Raw genomic sequence first — 15039 nt, 5'->3', positions numbered from 1 at the left:
AGCTAATCGGGCTGCTTCAACCTTGTGGTGCCCTGCACATCCATCCTTAACTGGTTCATCCATTCTAGCTAAGCTGGCAGGATTATCTGCACCGCTGAGGCAGGAGGAGTGGCACAGTCATTGCTAACTAAAACCCCGACATGTTTCATGTGTTTAAATAGTGGTGCTGATAGAGGGTGTTATTTTCATCTCACAGCGGGACCTGTTGAACGATCTTGTGGTTAATATTAGGCTCCATCCATCTAGAAAACCATTAGTAATACATGTAAACAGTTAATTACTAAGAGTTTTGTTTGACATCAGTGACCAGTCTGCGCATTCATAACCTTCCCCCTTTCTCTTGTGCACAGGGCTGGTTGAACATGGTAGGGACTGGACAGCCATTGCTAAGATGGTAGGCACTAAAAGTGAAGCTCAGTGTAAGAACTTTTACTTCAACAACAAGAGACGATACAGCCTAGACAATCTACTACGGCAACACAAGGTACAGGTACAGATCTATCTGCTACATCCAAACAAAAACATTTTTTTAGGAAGTCAATATTTCTGTGTTTAGATCTTTAAACTACTGTACAAAAATTGGAGGTCAGAAAGATTTATGAAAGCAGTCTCTTTTGCTTATTTAATATGCATTTAATTAGTCAACAATACAATAATAAACGGTGATATTGCAAAATGTTATTATAATTTTAGTGCATATTTTCTTTTTTTATTCTTGTGATGTTAATGCAGAATTTTCACTCCAGTCTTCAGCATGACATGATCCTTCAGAAATTATTATTATTATTATTATTTTTGAGAAATAGAAAAGTTCAGAAATACAGCATTTCATTTATATTCTTTGTACTTTATTTTTACTGTCACCCTTCGATCAATTTAATGCTCCGGAATTTTCAAGACTGGAAACTTTCTATGGGAGTTAACAGGAATAAACTGTTAAAAAAATCTTGCTGCGTAATCTCAGTTAAAACTATTCCAGTTTAATTTCTACCCTACATATTGCTTAATCAGATGCACACTGCATGCACTGTGCATTCCTCCATGACTTGCACAGATAATTTCTTAAATCCTGCACATAAGACATCAAAATGTCCATCTTGGTGAATATATTACAAAAAGTTTTAAAAAGTTCCTAGTGCTATGTTTAATATACTGTGCAACTAAATTATAAAATTGTAAAAACAAATATACTGACTGAACAAACATTTAGGTGATGATAATAATAAAACAAGTTTTAAAATGACCCCCATTAAAAATGAACATCATTACTCTAGTCTTCAGTGTCGATGATTCTTCAGAGATTCAGAAATGATTTATTACCAATTTTGGAAACCGTTGTGCTGCTTAGTATTTTTTTATTACCTGTGATCCTCTCTTCAGGACTCTTTGATGAATAAAGAGAACCGCATTTATTTAAAATACAAATCTTTTTTTAAACAATACACTACTGTTCAAAAGTTTGGTGTCAGAATTTTTTTAATCTTTTTTTTTTTAAATCTTTTATTCAACAAGGATGTAAAATTAATAACAAGTAATAGTAAAGGCATTTTGTTAGAAAAAAATACTATTTTGAATAAACAGTTCTTTAGTTTTTATTCATCAATAAATCCTGAAAAAAGCATCACAGATTCACCCCAAAATTCCCAAAATGTTGTCTTAAAAAAATAATAATAATTTAGCTTATGATCAAACAAAATTTTTATATTTATGTTTGTATATGACACAGTTTTATAAATTGCCCCAAATTTCCAATTATTTCCCGTGAATTCCTGGTAAGTTTACAACTTGGAATATTTCCAAAATTCCCCAGACGAAGTTCCCATGGAAAGTTTCTGGAAAATTCCTTGCTGAATAAAATGAAATAAAAAATTAAATAAAATCTTACTGACCCCCAAAATTTTGAAAAATAGTATATATATATATCTTTCCTAGTTACTAGTTTCCTACTAGTAACAGTGGCTTTGCTGTTTTTAAGCATGACACTTGAAAGGCATCAGAAAGTCGCGTCACTGAAAAGGTGCTGTAGGGAGACAAAAACTGAAAAATGTCTTGCGAACGCATGTGACTGTGGTGTCATCTATTGTCTTGAACTATTCTTAACATGTATCTTATGATTTGCACCTCTTGTGTCGTTGTGTGCAGGGTTCCCGGCGGCTCCGTGGAAATCGAGACCCATCACAGAGCGATCCTGCGCCTGATGATGATGAGGAGAGTGACGGTATGATCTCTCGCTGTGATTTAAAGTCTTTTACAGCCGGCTGCTTCCAACATAAGCTCTAATGCCTAAACAAACACCCTAAAACCCATCGCTGTCAGTCTCTTGCTCTGTGACCCATGAACCCAGAGTCTGATCAAGCGGAGAGAAAGAGAAGCAGCCGAGCCATAATGTAATGAGAACAGAAACAGACAGACTGACACACAAAGAGGGATGAAGTGAGGGAGCAGTAGTAGCAGTGTGCTGACCTGTCTGACTGCAGTGCGTTTGATTAGATCTGACAGCAAAACCCCAGACCGCTCTGCACTGCCACAGAGGTCAACATCCTCCCTCTACTTCTGTCTGTACGCCTAATGAGTGGGAATCAGGAGCAAATGAGGAGAGAACCAGACGGGTGGGGGAGAGCTGGATGGAAGGGAGAGGAAACAAGTGAATAAGATAGAAACACAAAGAAAAGAGCGTGGAAATGGGGGGAATGTACAGAAAGGATAAGAGATCGGGTCTAATTCTGTCTGCCACACTAGCTCTTATGTAAGCATTCCCTGGCTTTAAAGCCTCAAAAAAAAAAGTACGCTGTAAGGAAACCAAGTGCTCCTGCTGAGCATGTTTGATCTGTTGTGCTTTTATTCAGATATGGTTGTGTGGGTTTTTTTTTTTTTTTTTTTTTTTTTTTAGTGCTACAACACAGCTTCAAGTGTTTATTTGATTCTATACCAAATTGCTTCATACTGAGTAGCTTGCTTTTTAAACATAAGAGTAGTTACTTGCACACAAAAAAAAATCATTTCAGACCTAGCGATACCTGTCTTGTCCAACACTTTGTATCGGCATTCTTGGAACAACACTTGTGCATTTAAATTAGAGTAATTATTAGTTACACGTCAGCTCTTTCCTTCCCTTTGGATGCCCGTTTGTTCACTTCACCTTCTTCCAGCCCATCTACACTACCGTTCAAAAGTTTGGTGGCAATTTCTTCCTGGGATGGCAAAGCAGATTGACTCCTGTCTTCACTGTCACATGATTTAGACATCATTCTAATATGCTGATTTGGTGCCCAAGAAACATTTCCAATTTTTATCAACGTTTTTGCTTTTTAGTATTGTTGTGGAAACATTTTATGGATAGAAAGTTCAAAAGAACATAATTTATTTGGAATAGAATCTTTTGTAAAACTTATTCAGTGCATCCTTGCTAAATAAAAGTAAAGTATACTTTCTTTCCTCTTAACATAATACTGTGCCTTGGTGCATTATATACTTTATTCAGATTCTCCTTTCTAAAAAAGAAACCTGCAAGGCTGCTTCCCTAGTCTGCTTTCCTTGTCATGTGCTAGATGCTGCTTTCTTCTGTTCTCCTTCCCTCAAATCTTTTTCTCCATGTCTGTTTTTGGAGTAGCACCTGCTGACAGGCACCTGAAGCCAAGCAGGTTAGCCTTCATCCCCCTCTCAGAGGGACAGATAACAGATAGACTGTGAGAGTGGCAGAGAGGGTCCACACAGCAAGAGGAGGGAGGAATTATAGATGAGGAAGAGGAGTCATTTTCAGAGAAAAGGATAGTTGCTTCCTAGTGGTTGGATGTGTTTTACTCTCGAGGCAACTTGGCTCTTTGCAGCCTGTGGGCCGCTGTGATTTTTGCCTGTGATGTGGATATGTAAGTTAGCCTGTAGGTTATATATGTATACACACTACTTTTAAAAGTTTCGGGATCAGTAAGAATGAGAAAAAAAAAACTTTTATTCACCAAGGTCACTGAATAATTTACAATATAGACTTGCATTGTTGCAAAAGATTTCGGTTTCAAATAACTGCCGTGAATCAACATGTAAATTCTGAAGGATCATGTGACACTAAAGACTTGGAACAGTGGCTGCTGTAAATTGAGCTTTGCCATTACAGGAATAAAAATTAAAATAGGTAACCGTTAATTGTAAAATGTTTGTGCAAAGTTTTATAAATTTAGCCTTGGTGAGCTTAACAGAATTGTCCAAGACATCAAATTTTTTTTTACCAACCCTAAACATTTGGATGGTATGTTTATGCAGTGCTTCATGTATTTTATATGTTGCACTTCCTGTGACCCTGGAGGGTGTGTCATCATATGGCAAGAGTGGAAAGGTAGTGATTGGCCAAAAGATGTTTGCTGTTTAAGTCCATTAACTTGATTGTGTGATGCCATGTGCAGCGATGGTGACCTCAGATGCTGCCTCTTCTCTGCCACGGAAGGGTTGTTTGGGTTCTCTGCTGCTCGTCCTTTGTGTTTCTGTAGCAGAGATTGACAAATTAGGTTTGATACTCTTTGTGAAGAATTTAAAGAGGATGTGATGGCTCAATCATACGCTTTATCATCTCCTTTCCTCAGGTCCCGATTACAGTTCTGACACAGAGAGTGCGCCTTCTCCAACTCAAACGGATCCCACCAAATCCGACGGGCTAACTCATCCCAATTCAGCTCTGGATGGTGTGTCAGACCAGGACGTCACGGCAAACAAAGGCCCAGTGGCAGATGCCAAGGGCCAGGAGCCTCCGTATGGTGAGCTACAGGTGAAAGTTGAGAAGAGTCCAGAAGGAGGAGCTGAAGACATGCTTCCTCAGGATGAGCGTGCACACACTGCATACGAAATGCAGATCCATCCGAAAAGTGAGACACAGGATGTGGAGATGACCACTCCGAGCAGCGAAAGAGCACAGGTGCAGGTGAAGACCGAGCCGAAGGTCAAGGACAAGGAGGAAAAACAGGTGGAGCAACACCACTCCGATAATGACTCTAGCGCCACCTGCAGTGCGGATGAGGATGTGGAGGCTGAACCTGACCGACAAAGGTGAAAACGCCAACGCTTATGTTATGTTCTGTTAAACCTCTTTAAATGTGACTAGCAGTAGAGTTTCAGTAGCTAATACATTTGATTATGTTGTTCCTTCCTGTGGCAGACTTTTCTCTCTGGAGAAGCCGTCATTGCTTGGCCCTGCAGGCTCAGTGGTCGTGTCCTCACCCAAATTCCTCAACGTGCAGCAGCTACAGCATCGGGCCGCCACCATCCCCCCTATGGTCAGTCCCCATAGCCTCTACCCCCACTTAGCATTCAGATATGCCCCTCTGGACAGAGACAGGGCCCAGCCACCCCGCCACGTGAGTCCTGCCTCCATCTACACCTCCGCAGATCCCGCGCTGTGATTCGCTTCTGCGGCAATCAGCAAACGAATCAGCAAATACCAATTGATTTTCCACACTGAAATGATGACGTTTGGCTGCTCTGTTGGGCTGATTAGTTGTGCTTTTTGTTGGTGTATGTTGTGGCGATTTGGTGTGGCTGTGAAATGGATTTAATCTAACTGAGGCCCTGATTGGCCATTCACAAGGTTCATGAAAATGTAGCATTGGTGCACAGCAAACAATAGTCATGCATTTAAATATTTAATCATTAAACATTTTCTAATGGAGCAGTGAACATTAGTCCAGCATGTAGCCCCCATTTGAATCCTCTCTGTTCCTGAATGGTTTGTTTAGGTTTCAGCTCCATACGGTCACAGCAACGTTCCCGGAGGAGCGTTGAGCGGCTTTGCTATGTTCCAGCACCAAATCAAAGCTGTACATGAGTCGGTGCAGGAGGACAAGCAGAGACTGGATCAGAACGAGTCTGACCGCAGACCGCGGGTCACTACCCACAGCCCCACTGTAGTGGACAGAGAAGGTGAGAAATAACGCCCAAAAATACTCCGACCGAGTAGATTCACAAGCTTATAATGTCATGAAGAAGTGGAATTGGTAAATTTCTTTTGGATCTACCAAATGGTTAATTAGATGGAGCAGATCTGAATGTGAGCTTGCAGTTGATTGTTTAAATGATTGTTGAAATCCAGCATTCGCCACCAGAGAGACGTTGTTTTCATCAGGAGGCTGAGTAATGTTTGGATAATAGTTATGAGGTCAAAGCAATTGTTAAAAGATGAAATGCATTCATGGATGAATAGTTCACAATAACGAAATGGATTGAACCAACATGTGAATTTGTTTATTTGTGGGCATTTCTTCATTTTTAAGAGTATCTATCTATCTATCATTGATAACCTAATCTATCAATTGCATGCGTTTCATATGCATTTCATATATATGCATTACGTGTGTGTTCATATAATGTCCAGACATTTTAATATCTTGGGCAGTTAATAAGGGGTTTACAGAGAAGCTTTGGTAATAATGGCATCAACCTAATCTCCTCAATATGAAAGTAATCTCATCCGAATGGAGCATTTGTCACTTTTTGTTTTGGAGAACTCCTGGCCAAAGGAACTGTTTCTGAAGGGAAGAGAGCAGTGAACAATATAAAATTGAGGTTACAGAATCACCCCTGAGACAAACAGACTGAAAGACAAGCAGATGGACCGCTGCAAAACAAATAGATTGTGATGTGCCTGTAGTGCCTCTGTTCTATCCTCCCATGCACTCTCGCTCAGTTTTTACATGCCAGGAAGTTTGAGCAAAGACAGACGCTTTTCTGTTTTTCCTCCTCCTCCTCTCTGTTTTATAATGGGTCTCCAAAACAGATTTCTGAAGGGTGTCGAGCGCACAGGAGAGAGAGACGGTGGACTTTGCTCTTCACAGCTAAGAAACACAGTGCTGTTTTTGATAGAGCCAGACAGACGCAGCCAACCAAAAGGAACATTAGGTCACTCTCTTGTAGTGATATCCATTAGAAACACCAAGTTTTGGTCGACCTCGTCTTTACAGACCTTTACAGCCTGTAGCTATAAAAACCTGCCTTGACATTTCTCTTACCAGTGCATTTGCAATGAATAGCACTCCATTAACCTTTCTATATCTTCTATTCCTGTGATTAATGCATGATGAGTCTGTATAGTTTGAATAAGATGTTTTCTTGATCCCCAATAGAAAGGACACTTGTCGTCTTTGGTGTCTTTGAGTAGCTGACTTTTTTCTTTGTTCTGTCCCCAGGTAAGCCATTCACTTATATGCCATATGACCTGAAGCTGATGGAGCAGGAATCTCACGGTGGAGTGGGCAGACCGGGTTCTCCGTACAGACTATCTCCTCGTGAGCCTAACAAAGCCTCACCCCAGCCCGATGCCAGTAACGCCAACCGCTACAGTGTACCTCCAGGTAAGCACTCTATACACCCTGTATCCAGGCCACATTGTTAGAAACCTTTTTTTCAAGAAGGTTTGAGCTCCAATATAAACTCTCAGCCACACTCACCAAATGAGAGTAAGATGTGTCTTGAGTGCCAATAAATTGAGATTTATACATAATCTGAAAGCTGAACATTTCCGTTGATATATGGTTTATTATGATCAGACAATATTTGGCTGAGATACAAAAAAATCTAAATACTGAGAAAATCGCCTTTAAATTATCCAAATTAATTCTTAGCAATGTATAGTACTAATCAAAAATTAAGTTTTGATATATTTACGATAGAAAAATTTCAAAATATCTTAATAAATAATTTATAACATAACTATTAATAATAAACACAAATAATAAAAATAGAAATATGTTGATTTTTATTTAAAATAAAATTTAAAAGGTTAACTGTATGTCTACTTTTCTGGATTTTATATCTTCTCTGGAATGTGTACTAATCTACATTGCACTTCAAAAGATTGTTGGCTTTTACAAGAAAATTTGAAGCATGCATTGCTGGAAGTCACTTTGAAAAACAAAAACAAAAAAATATGTAATAGTTATAATAAAAAGAATACATTTCTGTTTTACTTTGTCATACATTTTCAAGCCATATGAAATGTTTTTGCCTCCGTGTTTTAGACCTGCAAACAATTAAGTACACAAGTTTTTTTTTATTTCAGTCATTAGTAACTTTGTCTGGATCGTGTAACCCAGGGCGGTCAAACTGCCTTGCAGAATTTAGATTTAACGCTAATTAAACCTAATAAGTCCTCCTTCAGGCTTATTTGAAAACTACATGGTATGGGTGTTGGAGCAGAGTTGGAACAAAACTCTACAGGAATGAGTTTGACACCTGGTATAACCTGACAGTGTTTGTGTCACTAGAAAACTGATTAAGACCCACCCTGTGCTTCTTCGTCTTTTAGAGGAGCTCTCATTTGTTTGTAAGTTGCGTGGCTTTTACGAGTCAGGTCAGTGAATTTCTCCCTGAAGGAAATCTTAAAGCTCTCACGAGGCTCAGCACATGTGACTGATTCCCTTATCAGCCCTACCCTTACAACCTGGAAACTGTTCTCATGGAGACAAGCACTTATATGAGACACTAGATGTTTCTCTTAGGGAGAGAATACAAATACAGCATCCATTTAGTAAATGGAATGTTCCGTTAGGACTGTGTCACTCCGGCAGGTTTATTTGTTTTATGATGATCAGGTTTCATAATTAACTTTTGGCTTGAGACTTTGGTCTTCAGTGACCTCTGCTGTTTGCGTTACTGACCTCTGTGTCCTACATGCATGCTACATCAATAACATGACCGCTACTGATGATGCGGCAGCTGTAATTGACAAGGAATTACCTTACTTGGAGGTTCAGAAAAACGAGGGATATCACACTTTGGTTTTGTAGAATAGGAAACAACCTTAGGAATAATAATAAATATTATTATTATTATTATTACTATTATCATTATTACTGTGTCTGTATAAACATTGTTTTATTATTTTAAACTAATTAAATCTAAATTAAATATGTAAACATTATCATGCAATCAAAATGTACACTACCGTTCAAACATTTAGGGGTCGGTAAGGTTTATTTTTTATTTTTTATTTTTTGGTTTTAAAAATAGACAATAGACTTTAAAAGTACTTAATATAGTTATATAATAGCAATTAGGCAATAACTGTTCAGATAAAAAGAATCAAAACAAAGTAATAATACAGTTTTATTGAACAAAGCCATTAAAAAAATATAATGTAATAATATAATAAAAACTTAGGTACATTATGTATTATATCAAATGCCTGTAGAAGGGCGCCAATGGCCTGTCGATTGTTTTTATACTTTACAACATTAATCCGTATACATTCAAAAACAGCATCACAGTGTGGACAGAAGGCCAAAATGGAGACGTTTTTCAAAATTATAATGAAAAATTATAATGTTGTCCTGTACAGTAATTAATAGAAAGAGTGCATAAGAATAGTCAGGAAACGCATGATAACAACAGTTAAGCGATTACATTAATAAAACATCACACCCTGCAGTACAGAACCGCAGAGACCACCCGATCTCACCTCTACACTCTAGGCTTTTTACACTGGAGGAGACGAGAGTTCACGACTCAATATTTCAGAAGAGATAAGTGAGAGGCTGGGCTGTCTGAAAAGGGGAGAGGTGCTTTTAGTAGGGCTGAGTCATGGGTGAGCAGCAGTGAAGGAAGACTTCATTCCTCGCATGCTAAGAGCTTCAGGTTAGACTCAGGTCTGTGTTTCTTTGTCTGGCTTTAATCACAGGTTTTTGTTTGAGGCACTCTCCATTTTGGTGAGCTTTTAACTTGCTCTTTGTCTTTTGTGGTCTAGTTTTTGTAAGCTAGTCAGTTTTGAGAAAGGTCATTTGCAGGTCCTACACAAGTTTGGCAGGTTGTGTGCAGAAGGTCAGAAGTACAGAGCAGTGAATCTGACCTGTGAGACTTGGAGTCTACATTTAAGCAATAAGGGAAGAGTCACCATTCGGTAGTGTGAATAGTCACGACTGAAGGTCACTGTTAAGTACGATGCTCAATGCAGTTTAAAGGAAAGCACAGCCTTGAGTGACTTGTTGATTTATATAGTTGTATTAGGGGTTTTTGTTTTTTTTCTGTTAAGAAAATTCCTCAAGTGGTGTCCTTCCAGATCCAGCCAATGACATAACAGATTTTTGCTATGCAACAAACATAACAATACCATATAAGAGATCTGCAGTGATACAGTGTCTGATGTCAGAGCTGGTACGGTGTTGTGGATTTTTCCATGCTTTTTTTAACAGTGTGCTGACCAATCAGAAGTCAGGAACTGAACTACTTAGTATAATAAACCTTAAAGTACCACTGAAGCGCCCTTAAACAAAGCAATATTGTGTTTGCGGTTTCCACTAGTACTTGAAAAAGCCACATTTGACAGCTTGTGACCACTATATCATATTAAAAATGTAAGTCTTTCTTAATAGGTTCCCATAATAGAACTGTTATAAATATACTGTTCCCCTGAATGAACTGTTATAAATGAACTGTTCCCAAAAATATAAAACTGATTTAGCCTATCTATCATCGTTAAGGCCCCAGTAGTTAGTTGTTGTTGTTTGTTTTGTTTGTGTTTTTTGGACTGTGAAACTATGGGGCAGTGTTTCTGCTTTGTGCACAAACTAATTAGTGCAAAAAAATCGAGGCACATGTGCTAACCGCACAATGTATGCAGGCCAGGATAGAAAAAAAAAGTGTGGTTGCAGTATGCAAGAAATGTATGACACTAGCAATATAAGCATTACCTAGCATACACATAAAAACCATAGTATATTCTGGGCTTTAGAGAGAAAGACTTTTGTCAACTGTGCAAGGATAAAGTGTGATCCTATTTCCCCGCCTCTTTTCATCCCTTGTGCCTCTTATCCTTTTATTCCCACAGTTCTCCAGCCGGCACCAAACCAGGCGGTTCAGAATCTTTCAGATGTCCGCATGACGTTTTCCCGTCACAGGCCGCCCAACATTCCGTCTCCTCCGCCCCTCATTCCCACTTCCAAACCCACCGACAAGCCCTCCTTCATTCAGGGAGGCTCCATTTCACAGGTAAGAGAATTGCTTTTGAGTGTTATTTAAGACTCTCTGTGCTTCTGCTAAGTTTAAATACTTCCTACATGTAATGGGATCAAGGCAGGGGATCAAGATTTGTGTGTTCCCTGCAGGGAACGCCAGGAACGTACCTTCCTTCTCAAACGCACGCTGTGTACGTACCGGAGGTAGTCAAGACCACTGGAGGGTCAATCTCACTCGGTTTACCAAGACAGCAGGACCCTGCCAAACCTGGTGAGCAAGAGAGATTTGAGAGTATAAATACATCTTAATCCCGCAATTAAACTCAGCTTAACTAGACTCAGCCATAGCTTCTGTGCCTGAGTTTCGTTATGAAGTTTAGAAGATGAATACATCATGTGGTGCATGAAATGTGTAATCTAAACACCTGATTGTGTTTGTGTGTGTGCTTAGTGTCATATATTAAGCAGGAGGAGTGTTCTCCACGTGGACAGAGCGCTCAGGCGGAGGGACTCTTATCCAGAGCTCAGTATGATGGAGTTGTCAGAGGTGAGATGACTAAAAATATACTATAAACTTCTAAAGGTTCATTGTAAACAGTCTAAGCATTCAAACACAAACCAAACAATGTTTTTCTTCCTCTCCTCTGCTCCCATTAGGACCCATACAGATTCCAGACATGAGAGGGCCACCTGGAAAAGGCTCCGAGGGCATGACTTTCAGAGGAGGCTCCATTACGCAGGTATCTTCATTATAGGCCTTGCTCTAGTATTTGAGTCATTTTGTAGTGTTTCTCACTCTCACTCTGTCTTTGTAGGGCACTCCTGCCCTGACTCAGTCCAGTGTAGCAGCAGATCTGTTGAAAGGCACTATTGCTAAACTGGCCACAGAGGACCTGAGCAGCCCAGAGAAGAGCCGAGCTGAAGCTCGCGTTATCTACGAAGGCAAAAGCGGACACATCCTCTCTTTTGATGGTCAGAGCCAGAGCTGCTTCCTTTCTGGTGTGCTTGCGAGAACAGTATACCCCAATGATATTGAATATTTAAGTTGTTTTTGTGACAATTAGTTATTTTAATATGCTTTTTATGGTTTATATATTTTATTTTGTCAAAAGGCTAAAATTATAGTGTGATCACTGATCAGTTTCTGCTGTATTTCCCGGCACAAGTGGAGTGGGATGGTGAAGTGCTTCTTTTCAAGGGCTAAATAACATGTTTGTTAGCAGTACAACAAGAGCCGTTTCTATTTTTATGGAGTGCCAGAGCTTACCAGGAGTTTATTTTGACATGCTCTATTGATGTTCTTAGTTCATTGTATTACCATAATAAATCTCGCTCTGTGTTCCAACAGCCATTAAGAACTCTAGAGAGGGCACTAGAAGCCCACTCAAGCGCCCATATGACATCATGGAGGGGTCCCGTGGACACCCAACACGTGATACCGCACCTTATGAAGGTTAGTCATGTTGTTTATCTGAGAATAGTAAAGCACAAAAGATTTCAAGTGGAGAGTGTGTTTGCCACTAGAGAATCTTTTAAAGACATTTTTCCTGTTTTACTGTCAGGTTTGATCAGTAGAGCATTGCCAAGAGAAAGTCCTCACGAGTCCAAGGATCGAGCCATACTCACAGGATCCATCATGCAAGGTAATGCTGATGATGACATCACACTTCCTTACTTCCGTTCTGAAATTGTCATTTATTTTTTAATTTAATAAAAAATATAAAGACTAGATGTTTTCAACTGTAGTTGATTAGTATGTATTAGCATAAATGATTGCGAATCATTTCAAATAATAATACAATGCAAAATATTTCTGACAGCTTAAAGAGCCACATAAGGAGAAAACTATAACCACTATAATTTTAGTACCGTATTTTTCGGACTATAAGTCGCACCTAAGTATAAGTCACATCAGTACAAAAATACGTGATGACGAGGAAAAAACATATATACGTCGCACTGGACTAGAAGTCTAATTTATTTAAAACCAAGAACCAAGAGAAAACATTACCGTCTACAGCCGCGAGAGGCGCTCTATGTCCTCAATGTAGACAACAGGAGCACTGACAATGAGGAGCATAGAGCGCCCTCTTGCAGCTGGAGACGGTAATGTTTTCTCTTGGTTCATTACTCTTAGCTCATTTCTCTCGGTTCATGTTAAATTAATTTTGATAAATAAGTTGCACCTGACTGTAAGTCGCAGGACAATCCAAACTATGAAAAAAAAGTGTGACTTATAGTCCGGAAAATACGGTAATTGCACATTTTTCAGAAAATGTAAGGAAATCTCTGCATCATGCTTAATCTTCTCTGCCATGCTTCAGGAACACCAAGAGCCTCTGCTGAAGTCTATGATGAGGCGTCCATGTACGGTAAACAGATCAAGAGGGAAAGTCCACCCATACGCTCTTTTGAGGGAGGCATCACAAAGGGTAAACCGTATGAGGCGGTGAACACCATAAAGGAGATGGGCCGCTCAATTCACGAGATTCCCCGTAAGGAGACTCAAGATAGTCGTAAAACTCCTGTTCTGGAAGGATCCATTACTCAGGTACTTGATTTGAGACTGTTAGTGTTTCCCACACAAAATGAAAGATGCCTTCAGACAACAGTTTATCGTTCTCCTAATTTTCTTAATGTGCATCTCTCCAGGGTATTCCTCTGAAGTACGAGGGCAGTACTGTGAACCCGTCCGCCATCAAGCACAATGTTAAGTCTCTGATCACAAGCCCAATGAAGATCTCACACTCTGCCATGGAGGCAGCTGAGCGTGAGAGGGCCAAGTACGATGATGTGAAGTCGTCCGAACGCGTCCGGCACACCTCTGTAGTGAACTCCACATCTGTCCTGCGCTCCACACACACAGAAGCGGGAAAATCTCAGCTCAGTCCAATCATGTATGAGGACAGCAATGCACGCAGAACCCCTACATACACCGGCACCTCCATATCCAGAAGTTCACCTCTGCTGCGAGGGCAAGACGGTATGAATGCGGCACCTCTCGTTTACCCTTTCAATTGTCCCCAGACAGTTGTTCTTATAACAATTAAACCCTGATCATTAGCTTATGCCTAGCAGTCAATTGTACAGCTCATTGAACTGTTTTTTTTTTTTTCTCAAACAGGAAGTATAACAACAGGTAAACCAGCTTCTCACGAGAGGAAGAACACACTGACTCCAACCCAGAGGGACAGTGTGCCCGCCAAGTCACCGGTGTCTGGGGGTGAACCTCGTGCTTCTCACAGCCCATTTGACCCCCACCATAGACCTGTGGTACCTGGAGAAGTGTACAGGACTCACCTGCCACCACACCTGGACCCCAGCCTCGCTTTTCACCAGTCATCTTTTTCACGAGTCCTCGACCCAGGTAATTTAAGGCATTATGGAATCTCCTTCAGAACAAATAAAGTTATTTGGATTAATAATGTAGTTCATGTTGATCTTTAAAACTTTATAAAAACTTTTTATTTTCTTTTTTTTTTTTTTCCTGGAAGAAGCTTTAAAGGGTTAGTTCACCCAAAATGTTAAATGCTGTCATTAATTATTCACCCTCATGTCGTTCCAAACCCTGCACGACCTTTTCATCTGTAGAACACAAATTAAGATACTTTTTATTCAATCAGAGAGCTCTCAGACCCTCCATAGACCACAACACAACTGCTATGTTCCCAGGTCTAGAAACATAGCAAGGACATTGGTAAAATAGTCCATATGACATCAGTGGTTCAACCCTAATTTTTTGAGTCTAGAAGAATACTTTTTGTGCACAAAGAAAACAAATATAAGGACCATTCTTATTGATTTTAAAAATGTCTCTTATAGAACAGTCTCCATTTAAAGTCTCTGTAAGGAACATTGTATTATTATTATTATTATTATAACTTTTTTACTATATTAAAAAAAAAAAAAAAAAAAAGTTGTTTTTTAAATCTGACCCGTTGATACATGACTTAATCGGGCTCAGAGCACATGGCTAGTGGGCTACGCTTTGCCAAGGAATGGAGAATTTGTGAATTATGAATTAGTTCTGTTCTGAAACCATGCTTTGTACAAACAGGCTCGCAGGAAAAACAGTTCATGCGTCACACACAAAATTGATTGATGTTCCGTG

The 15039-nt window shown here is 39.6% G+C and overlaps 1 protein-coding gene across 15 annotated transcripts in view; it reads left to right on the top strand.

The window, feature by feature from the left end:
• The window catches only part of LOC113049164 (nuclear receptor corepressor 1-like), a 98779-nt gene that overhangs the window by 70897 nt on the left and 12843 nt on the right, over positions 1-15039 (top strand). For 8 of the 15 annotated variants that reach the window (XM_026211259.1, XM_026211260.1, XM_026211268.1 and 5 more), the window contains 16 exons: positions 351-490; positions 2143-2218; positions 4575-5034; positions 5144-5342; positions 5721-5904; positions 7167-7331; positions 10802-10962; positions 11079-11199; positions 11380-11475; positions 11586-11668; positions 11744-11927; positions 12277-12381; positions 12491-12571; positions 13253-13479; positions 13581-13911; positions 14053-14295. In XM_026211259.1, the coding sequence (XP_026067044.1) occupies positions 351-490; positions 2143-2218; positions 4575-5034; positions 5144-5342; positions 5721-5904; positions 7167-7331; positions 10802-10962; positions 11079-11199; positions 11380-11475; positions 11586-11668; positions 11744-11927; positions 12277-12381; positions 12491-12571; positions 13253-13479; positions 13581-13911; positions 14053-14295 (2856 nt within the window). The remainder of the gene's footprint in view (positions 1-350; positions 491-2142; positions 2219-4574; positions 5035-5143; positions 5343-5720; positions 5905-7166; positions 7332-10801; positions 10963-11078; positions 11200-11379; positions 11476-11585; positions 11669-11743; positions 11928-12276; positions 12382-12490; positions 12572-13252; positions 13480-13580; positions 13912-14052; positions 14296-15039) is intronic. The other 7 variants (XM_026211266.1, XM_026211271.1, XM_026211264.1 and 4 more) reach the window with 5 other exon arrangements.

The sequence above is a fragment of the Carassius auratus genome, chromosome 30, assembly GCF_003368295.1.
Source record: "Carassius auratus strain Wakin chromosome 30, ASM336829v1, whole genome shotgun sequence".
NCBI lineage: Eukaryota > Metazoa > Chordata > Actinopteri > Cypriniformes > Cyprinidae > Carassius > Carassius auratus.
The sequence above is the reverse complement of the archived record's forward strand: the minus strand, read 5'-3'. Positions and strand labels throughout refer to the sequence as shown.